We start from the raw sequence: 10762 nt of genomic DNA on the forward strand, positions 1-10762 counted from the left end.
AGTGTTTGCAGCCATGTGAGCCCAACGAAAATGTCACTTCCCTGACATTCCTAGGAAGATAATTTTTCCCTCTTCTATCTTCCTATAACCCAGGAGTCAGCAAACAGTTACACATTATAGGCTTGGGGCCAGAGTTTCTGTCACAACTACTCAACTCCGCTATTGTGGGTCACAAGGAGCCACAGTCTGTTCCCAGTGGGGAAGGCTACCTCTGAGCATTAGGCTGACTTATCAAATGTTCCTTTTTTCTTTTTTTTTAGTCAAAATGCAGTTTTGTCCTAGAGGAATTATATCCAGAGGTCCTCTAGGGAAAAAACTGGAGTAATCAAATATCTCAGTTTCCATCTGACTTGGTGTTTATTTAAGTAGGGTGAAGCCTACTCGCCAACAAGCCCTTGTTGGTGACCTGTGGCTATAAGTTTCACGAGTTGCAGCTCAAGGTCAGCCCAGTGGGTGAAGGACGATCCTTACATCACGTCCTCCCACCTCCTGCTCTGAAGGTGGGATTTGACTTAAAGTTCGACCCCAGGCGCGGGCCCAGTGGCCTAGCAGTTAAGTTCGTGCACTCCACTTCAGCAGCCCGGGGTTCGCGGTTTGGGATCCCGGGCGCGGACTTACGCACTACTTAATAAGCCATGCTGTGGTGGTGTCCCATATATAAAATAGAGGGAGATGGGCACAGCTGTTACCTCAGGGCTAATCTTCCTCACCAAAAAATAAAAAAGTTCGACCCCAGAGTAGAGGTCATTAACCTGGAGTCCACAAGTCCCCTGAAATCATATGCACAATGTAATCTTTTGTGTATGTGTCCATTTTTCTTGGGAGAGAGGCCATCAGTTTTCCTCAGCTTGTCAGAATGGTCTTCAGCTCCACAGGTTAAGAACCATTGCTCTCAAATAATTAAAAAAAAAAAAAAAAAAAAAAAAAAAAAACCAAGGAACCACTGCTCTTGAGCCATATCCTAAGATTTTGCCACCCAAGGGAACTGATGGCATTTACAAGAGGATTTGGAACTTGTCTTTTTCTCCTTTTTCTCCAAAAAGCAAACTTCACTTCATAAACCTGATTTCATTACCCCTCGAAATGTTCCCTGACATTTTTCTTAGCCTTTAGATGTCTGAGAAGGCTTTTAAAGAAACAGGGATGTGTCAGGGTTGACCTGGGTGGAGAGCGATGTAAGAGAACAGAAGGCGAACCGAGTTTTCTCACGCAATGATTCCGCCCAAGCAGATGGATGACCTAGAGGCAGTGGACACATCTCAGCAGCGTGCTGCCATCAGACTCCAGGTCATATCCTGGGGCTATAAGGACCAAGACATCACGTCATGTGGCCTTCCTTTGAAGCTTTCTCCCCAAGTGCCCTGACAGCTAATAGAATGCTCCAGAGAGGAAACATGCCCTGCTCCTATGAGCTTACGGGTCCAGCAAGCCACAAAACATTCATGCAGCATTACAGGCTCTGTGTGTGCGCGCATGTGCTCCAATGTATGACGAGAATAAGGGGGTGTACAACTTCCTCCCCCGTATGGTGGGAATCTCAACACTTACATGGAGTTGTTGTAGTTTGACACAATTCCAGGAGATTCTCCCGGGGTGGGACTTTGAAAACAAGGATTGTTCACATTGCAGAAAATTCCTTGGAGCCATGGCAACATTCCTGCTGAGGGCATCGCCTTGTTGGGAAAATGGCCTTTAAGACAGGAAATGAGGACAAGGAGTTAGATTCATCGAGACCAAGCGGGATGCAGGCCCTAGTTGCTGGGGCCTCTGCAAGAAGGAGCCCGGCCCCTCTGGTGCTTTCCTTCATCATCAGCACTTAAGCAGGGGCATCTCATATGCCAGGCCCTGTGCTGGGTGCCAGAGACAAGGTCTCTTCTCTCAAGCTCCCAGCGTAGTGGGGAGATGGACAAATGTTTCAATAGAGGCACAGACAGAAGCGCAGAAGGGGAACAGAGGGAGAGCACATCATTTTGTGGTGGGCGGGGTGGAAGGATGTTAGCTCAAGAAGCCCCACCAATTGCTGATACTTGAGGAGGAGAAGAGGTTCATCTCTTCCTTCAACATCTGTGTACTGAGCACCTCCTACCAGCATGCAAGAGGGTTGCAGGTTATGGGCTCCTTGGGGGGTGTGGTAAAGAAACAAGAATTTGATGGACAGGAGGCTGATTCAGAATTTGGGGCTTGAAATTCATGATCAAGAGGGTAAGGAGCTAGAATAGAGGACTGAGCAGCTTTGCATAACTCCTGAGGTCTCCATATTAGCTGCCTAAAGGCAGAAGATGTCATCCTGGCCAGAAACCAGATGAAGACTTTCCCAGAGGGGCACAGTATAAAAGAGCACTCACAGGCTCATCCTAGGTCCCAGGATACCTCTGGGGTCCAAGAAATAATATTTTATTAAGCATGAATATATAGCATCCCCTCTTCTTTTTCTCTAGCACCATGTATAGCATATCCCTAAATTGGTCCCTAAAATACTTTAGGGAACTCATCTATAACCTGCTCCCTTTAGAACTAGCAAGAGTTTAGTTATAGGAAAAAAAGAACCAACAAAAACAGAAACAAAAAATAATTACACAATTCTTCAGTAACGACATACAAGTATTTGCATAGAATGTATAGGATTAAAAAATTAGTTTGTGTAACACTGATGAATCTCTGTTTTCTCCATTGGAGGCATGAAATGATGATAAGCAGATCTGATCCTGGCACCCCCAACCCCCAAGACCTTTCTAAACGAAAGGATTGGACCTCCAGGCTTGCCAAGGCTCCCCCGTTATGCTTACATTCGTGTTGGCTGTAGAGTGGGTTGACATTCCTTAACCAGATCAAGACCAGAAATAAAGATAAAGGCCATATGAGTTCCACAACAAAGCGAATCTGGAAAAACAAAAAGGGAGAAAGACCAGTGATGCTATGAGATTACAGGAAACATACCGGGAGCAGACACACTCCATCTCAGCACTTGTCTACGCGCTAGGACTTTGGTTGTGGTGTATTTATCTTCCTTCTTTTATCCCCTCTCCCACACCACCTTTACCCTGATATATTATACTAACTAGACTCTGTGTCCACATGAGTTCTACTCTGCCTCTATTTTAGGAAACTGCGTTAGCACCGGGCTTTCGTCAAGGGTCGTCATATGTGCTTCAGTGCTTTTCGGATGTCACGGTGCACGTGAACGCAAGTTCCGATTCTGTAGGGCCCACTAGACCTCACATGTCTATCAAGCCCCCAGGGGATACTGATGCTGCAGGTAGTAAAGATCTCATTGTAATCTCTCATTCTGCGGATGAGGAAACAGAGGCCAGGGAGGGCAGGGGACCTGTGCAGTGGCACATTGGCAGTGACAGCACAGGAACCAAAATCCAGCCTCCTGTCTCTAAGCCCAGTGGTCTTTCTGCCCCTCCCCATTGCCCTGCCTTCTTCTAGTGCATACTAGACTTTGCATATGTGATCACTGATTGGTTGAATGAATGAATGAGCAAATGACTCTGTGACATATTGTGAGGCATAGCAAAGTCAACGGAAATCTGGGTTTGCCAATGTTTTTCCTTCAATAGTTTCTTGTTGCTTAAAGAAACAAAGTAGGACATACTGCCATGGGTTTTTACAGTACTAGAAGAGGTTGCTGATGCCAATATATGGTTGAAAGTCAATATTTAAATTTAGGTTCAATTTAGAGCTTAAGGACCCTTGACTCCAAAGGAAGAAGAGCCAGTTGGTTGTTGCAGCCACACTCTGTGGCATTGCGCATGACGGTGGTGGGTGGAGGTGTGGGCTTAAGGGGAAAAGGAGAAGGAGAGAGGGAGTGTGAACTGGAAAATGCAATAGTTCTACCCAACTCTCATTCCAGAGACCTTAGGAAGGAAACTCATAAGATCTAAAGGAGAACTTAAGCAGATGGCTAAGAATAGAGACTTAACTACATATAGATCAGTCAGGGCTCATTTGCACGGTCTTGAACTCAACCCTTTGTTGTTCCTTCCAAAGAAAGGTACATAAGCTCTCAACAAAATGGTGGACACCGAGCAGGTGTGGCATACCTGTTTTTTCCTTTCCTGCTAGTAAGGTCTGCTGGCAACGGAATTATTTCAAATCATGACATAAATTGGTGGGGGAAAAAGGATAATGCATTGAAGAAAAAGCAAAAAATGTTTAGGCAGGTGGTGATTACGCAGTTGCAACTTTTCACAAAATGTTTTACTCAAAATATGTCTAGGGAGGACGCGTTAGAAGAAGCACACACACAAATATTAAGAAGAAAGAATATAGATTTTCCATAAGGCACTCACTTCTCAGGGCTCCCCCTACATGTCCTCCCACAAGATGGCAAAACACCAATATTGGACAATTCCCCTCCAGAGTTAAGGGGACTGACCCCAAGCACCCTTGAATGCCATTGGAATGTTGATAGTTCCCCAGGGCACGCAGATCAAGAGAGGAGGGGCTGAGCCTTGTCCCCAGCAACCCTATCTCACTGTTAACACCCTCGCCCTCACCGCCCTCACCGGACCAGCACAACTATTCCCACAGCAGCCTGCACTTCCCCTGTTTTATCACTCATCATATGTCAGGGTCATTACTCCTTATGTAAGTGGACCCGTCACTGGTTGTAAGCTTCCTGAGGGCAGGGACCACGTTTATCCTCATCACTACTGTGATTCCAGCACCCAACACAGGGTTGGGTTCATAATAGCTGCCCAATAAACATGGAATGTGTGAGCCTTTGTCCAGACTGGTCTAGGAGGCTCCTCTTGGAAAGCTGGAGGTGACACAGAAGTTCAGGTCACCAAGAGTTTGCAGATTTAACAAACTGCACCCCCAGGAATGCACACTGGCTTCACATCTTCCATCCCAGGCCCTCCCATGAGTGACTAAGGTTGGGGAGCAAGTCTAGCAAGATAGCAATGTGAGTGATAGGTGCAAGCAATGAAACCGGAAGTTGTTTCTGATGTCTTCACCAAGGAAATGAGATAACCAGTCCAGACTCTACATATTTGACTCTTCCTTAAGACAACTGCTTGCAACATTGGCTTTCTAACAAGTCAGTCACCCTCTTCTATGTAGCAATATCTATGTGGGAGTAGTCTGGTATGTTAGACGTTGATGCTGATTTGGAAATGGAAAGATCTGGGTTAAGAATCACTTTGGGACTTGCTTAGTCTCTGAGTTTCAGTCTTCTCATCTGTAAAATGGGACTATTTCACCCTACAGTGTGTGCTGAGGGTTAAGAGTGTGTCAGTACTGAGATTCCTAGCCAGCTCTGCTCCCTATTTGCTATATGACCTTGGTTAACCCATTCGACCTCTCCATGCCTCAGGGTCTCATCTGTAAAATGGAGGTGTTATCAGGCCCTGCCTCCCAGAGCAGTTGTGAGGATGACATGAGTACACTGTGTAAAACACCTGAAGCAGAATCTGGCACATGGTAACATTCAGTAAACATTGACCATTTATTATTGACCCTCACTTCTCACAAAGGTCACAGGGACACTGTAAGTGACAGCACATTGTAAAAGCTGAAGAGCAAGGAGATGTGATTAAAATTATCTACAAGCTTTTAGGCCTGTTGCCATTCACATTCATGTCTCCTCCCTTTCTCCCTTTCTGGATTCAGAACTGCTCAGGGGCCAGTTTGGAAACATGGGGCTTCCTTAGAAACTAACCACACGCTGTCTCCTGCTCCAAACGTTACAGGGGCATGGATGGGAGAGGGATCAGCCAGCCTGGCCTACCTGTCCTATGGCTAAAACTCCCAAACCCAAGCTAGTGCCTCTCACTGCTCTTTGCAATGTTAGTCACACACTCTTTCATCTACTCAATCTCTCATTCGTTCTTGTAGTTTTGAAGTATCTGCTGTTTGCAAGTCCACCCATCAGTGGGAGCCAGCTCAGCATTCCCTTCACTCTTTGCCTAGCTCTAGGACAAGTACAGCCTTGCAGGCATTCCTCTTCACCAGATCTCTGAGTTAGGGCTGCTGTTTTCTACCTATAGTCCCTGCCCCTCAAATGATCACCTTCAATGACCTAGGTCTGCAGTTCTCACCTGGCTGCACGCTGGAATCTGTGGGGAGCTCAGGCCATGCCCCACATCAATTACACGCCAGTGTATCTGGGTGTGGGACATCAGTTTGGTTTTTTTTAAACACTTCTCAGGTAATTCCAATGTGCAGCTGGGGCTGAGAACCATTGGTGTAGGTAGTGGTTGGTAATCTTTGAAAAACATTTGTTGAGAGGTCAGCGTTATTGTTCTAACTCTGCAAGCATTTGTTTTGGAGGGGCTGCATTTCAAACACCACTCCCTGCTCAAAGACCACCAGCAATTCTTTTCTGGCCCGGCAGGTGCTCACAACCACCTCTTCTCCCTCCCCCAGAATCGTGCTCAGCGGCATCCTGGTCCTTGATGCTCAACTGTGTGCAGGCTCCCCTAGGGAGAAATTCCACAGTGTAATTAAAAACATGTTTTCAGAGCGGCTCTGACTCCCCCCCGACGCCTTCCCTTTAAACATGTCTGTAACTTTAATTAAGCCCAGCCGAGGCTCAGAAGGGGCGGGTAGAAATTTTTTTTTTCCCCAACTGGTATTTCCTTGTTCTCTTTTTTTGCTTCCCCTCCCCCTCTCTTTACCACTCAATCTGCTTGGGGGAGGAGGGGTCGCAGGGAAGGGCAGAGATGTGCTTGTTGTTTTAAATCTTGGCCAGTTAGATTTTCTTCTCTCCTGCTCTGTTTTCAATTTAAAAGCCCGTGGCCCAGGCTTGAAATGAGTGCATGATTCTCCCTCCTACACCGAGAGCCCAGATGGGATTCTTAGCCAGGATGAGTAAGACCCAGGACCTGGGTACACTGGAGCTGGCTACCCAGTCCCGTGCAGTGGGAGAGCTCTTGTGACTGGAAATGGACCTTCTAGGGATGAGCTCGTTGAGAAGTCTTCTCTCACCCTCTCCAATCCCAGTTTCTCTTCTGAGCTGCCAGAGCTCATCCTCACTTGCCCCCCGTCCCATGCTTCCTTCTCCACTGTGCACACGTTCTTCTGCTCAGTAACAGTGTGCAGGCACCTGGCTCCGAATTCCATGAGGGCACGGGCTGTGTCTACCTTACCTGGCTGTGTAGGATGTTTAGGGTAACCACACAGCCCAGTTTGCTCGGTCCAGTGTTAGTTTACATTTATTGTCCTGGTTTGGTTGTTAACAGTGCCCCCTTGCACTTTCAGAACTGCTGTGGCTTGGATGATAAATTAGATGGCCACACCAACTTTGTGGTCTCCGTGACCAGCGTATTAGAAAGGACTTAATGCATGGGAGCAGTGTGGGGTAAGCCATGTCAGCCTGTCCTGGGCTCCCTGATCCAGCCCGACCAGTCACCAAACTTCTCTGAAGCCTCAAATACCTTGTCAGTACCCCCGGGGAATATAGCGGTATTCCTCTCATGGAATGGAGGTGGGGGTTAAATGAGGGGACAGTGCAGTTCCAGGCACTTAGTAATACTTGATAAATGTTAACAGAGGAAGAAAAACAGGGAGGGAGGAGAGGAGAGATCTGCAGATATTCACCTTATGCCCTCAGGGATTGGGAGAGGGGGACTGGGGAAATTTGGTGTCTGGTTTTGCTCATGTTCTGTTCACAATAATAAACACCCCAAACCGAGGACGTTTGAGGAATTAAAAACCTGGGAGCTGAGTCATGGGCTGGGTGTGTTGTAGTTTTCTTTCTTAGAGTCACCATTTTGTGGAGGCAGAAGCTTCCAAAAGAACCACAAGCTTACAGACCCCTCTCAGAGCTACTGGGGACTGTGGTCCCCAGACATCCTGGAAATTCCTGGAATGTGGTAGCAGTGGGGAAGCCAGCTGGAGGCACACCAGATGGAGATCTCAATTTCCAGGCCATCAGGATGGCATCAAATGTACATCAGCCTAGACTAGGTGCATCCTGGGAGATTCCCCCAGCCAAGGTTCTCAGCCTGAATGGTCCCGTCTCACCATGGAGGGGCTGGCAATGTGTCCCCTGGGGAGCACATTGTGGAGAAGACAGAGTCCCTGAACAGGGGATATCCACCAATGCCAGAGAAAGGGAGCAGAGACTGTGAGGGCCTCTGAGCCAAACTCTGTCTTTGAAAATAGGGTTATTCTCTGTAACAGCAGCATGCTTGCCGCAGGAATGGATCATTTTAGGCCAGCAGCTACAGTCCTCGGGTATATTTTTTGAAGACCAGGAAGAGTACAGTGAGAGTAAAATTAAGTGAGAATCTTAATTTCTTATGGGAAAGAGAGAGAGAGAGAGGGAAAACAGTTGCATATGGGATTTTCCTCGGCATTCCATAGACTATAAATATGCGGGCAGGGCCCATGATTGTTCTGTTTGCCACCTGGCACAGTGCCTGGTGATTATTAAGTATTTTTTAATTGAAGAAACAAATGAATGAATTTAATAATGAGTCTTGTTTAAGTTTTGTCTATTTTCATTCTAGAAGGAAAGCTCCTGGAACTAAGAGATTGAGTCTCTGATTACTGTTAGCACTTGGCTCCTGGGGCAACAAATAACTTCAACACTAATTTGAAAATCACACCAGCTTTGACAAAGGAAGGCAGCCTGAGGACAGCGGTGTTTCCCAGTATGAGGGGGTCATAACTCGGCTTCTCCCTCCAGCTTCCCTAAGTCCTGTCCTGGCCACACACAGCCGAAAGAACCATCTGTGCACACAGCTGGATTGTGCCCCTTGCTGCTCCCTTTTGTGCTAGTTATTAAGCTGTTGTTCCTCAGCTCCAAACCCCCCAGCCAGCCAGAACTCTCTCGTCATGAGTCTGGCCTGGGACCAGGCTCAGAGACCCTGGCAGCAGCTTCATTGTGACTTTTCCTCATAGGTTCAAGTTGCAGCTCCACCAGCATCTCCTCCGTGTTTCCAAGTCTTAATAATTCCACTCTCTTCCCTTGGTTCCCTCAGCTCTAGCGGTGGGACTGCGCCCTGCAATTGCTCCTCCAAGATACCTTCGAGTTCTCTTTTCCTCTCTCAATTACCAGCTTTGTCTTTAGCTAACACCATCTTATATTAGATTCTCCCTGACTGAGACACGCAATTGTAGGTCTTCAGATGTTCCACCAGCTGGCCCCCTCTCTTCCCTAACCTTCCTTCCAATGCCCAGGAAAACCCTGGCCCACCTGCATAAACCCATCTGGAGTCGCGGTTTGGAAGGGATCCATTCTCTTCTTCCCACAGCCGCTCTTCCTCCCTGTCCTCCTTCCAAGCTCTCCCTGCCTGTCTGTCTCTGTCTGTCTAATCTCAGCGCCACCTACCCCTCACCCCTGACCCCCGCCCTTCTTCCTCCATCAGCTCCCTTCAGTCATTTGGCATTTGCATGGCTCTGCATGGCTGTAACAATGTGCATGTTCCCTCATAGTTATAAATTCACTTTTTACCCCTTTCCAGAAAAAATGTAGAGGTCAGTTGGCATTTACGTGTACACCCTTGGTGTCCTCTGATCTCCTGTGGCTCTCGCCTGTACTTCTCAGAATATTTGGTCTATGCTACCTTTTGCTGCTCTTGGTCTCAAAACATACTTTGGTTTTCCCAGCCAGCGAAGAAGACTGTCCAGGGAAGAATCTGTCTCTCTTGCTTTAGGCCCCTAAAAGCCCAGCCCCGTGTCTGCTCACTGAAAGGGCTCAGTAAATATCTGTGATGGTTGATAAAGCGTTGTATCTCATTGAATCTAAGACACCATCAATCGTAAGATGCACTATTGTTTTTTGCGAACTAAGGAAGAAACAAATGTGTCCGGTTAAGCTGTCGCTTGATTGTGAGCTGCATCCCAATTTCAGAAATGTGAAAAACCAGTGTGCCTCATAGAATCGATGAAACAGAGTATCACTGGGCTGGGAAGTTCTTGGAGATTGTTGTTTTCCTTTGAGCCAATTCTTCAGGGCTTAAGTTCTTCCCACCACACAGCATGGATGCTCAAGGGTGTGTGGGTTGGACTGACAGGTTTAAAAACGAGGAGGCAGGGAGAAGGGATGGGCAAGCAATGGATTCCTATGCAGGGTGGACAAAAAGACTTGAATGTGGTTGTGCTGGGCTTCGGGTGGAAAGCATCCATCTCAGGACAGAGAAGCATGTCTTCCTGTGAAGGACACTTGTCCAAGAGGTTCACAGAGCAGCCAGACAGTTAACCACTACTTCAGTGCTAAATGGCAACCAGCCCATCGACTGCTCACTCTCCCCACCCCCACCCCACCCTACTCTCCACCTGTTTATTTGCTCGACACCTCTCTTCGAGACCACAGACTGCATCTGTTACCTTTTGCCTTTTCCGCAGGGTCCAGTTCTTCCAGAGCAAAAGCTGAATTTGTCTTGCAAAGCCCATGCTGATGACCACACGACCAGGAGACCGCTCGGAGCCCTCCGTCTATGGCCAAGGCTCACGGGCAGCGATGGACGTAAACACCGCTCAGAGCACCTCCGGCTCAGGCTGCTGTGTCCTTCTCTGGGTGATTAAAGGCTAGTTTCCCCATTCAAAGCATAATCCCTTTTAATTACACGTAAGCCCATTGTTGAAGAAAGCAGGCTGACATTCTGTTGACTCCTTTTTGGGAAGAGAAAGAGAAACCTAAAGACACAAGTGGCTGGGCACTAAGTGAATTGAGGTGGGGGGCATTTCATGGGAAACCAAGACCTTCAGGACCCCTCCTCCGTCAAAGTGGTTCCTGGGGTTCCTGAGGGGTTGCCTTTGGGAATCCCTGACCTTTCATTTTGGGATAAAATCTCTTTGCATAAAT

At 47.4% G+C, this 10762-nt stretch overlaps 1 protein-coding gene across 1 annotated transcript in view; it reads right to left on the reverse strand.

Moving 5' to 3' along the window:
• Positions 1-10377, reverse strand: part of ABCA4 (ATP binding cassette subfamily A member 4) — a 129065-nt gene extending 118688 nt beyond the window's left edge. Inside the window, exons 1-3 of the mRNA XM_058537134.1 lie at positions 10285-10377; positions 2787-2880; positions 1549-1690 (exon numbers count right to left, since the gene is read on the reverse strand). Coding sequence (XP_058393117.1) covers positions 1549-1690; positions 2787-2880; positions 10285-10350 — 302 coding nt within the window. The 5' untranslated portion in view covers positions 10351-10377. The remainder of the gene's footprint in view (positions 1-1548; positions 1691-2786; positions 2881-10284) is intronic.
• Between the last annotated feature and the right edge of the window lie 385 nt (positions 10378-10762).

Source organism: Diceros bicornis, chromosome 4 (assembly GCF_020826845.1).
Source record: "Diceros bicornis minor isolate mBicDic1 chromosome 4, mDicBic1.mat.cur, whole genome shotgun sequence".
NCBI lineage: Eukaryota > Metazoa > Chordata > Mammalia > Perissodactyla > Rhinocerotidae > Diceros > Diceros bicornis.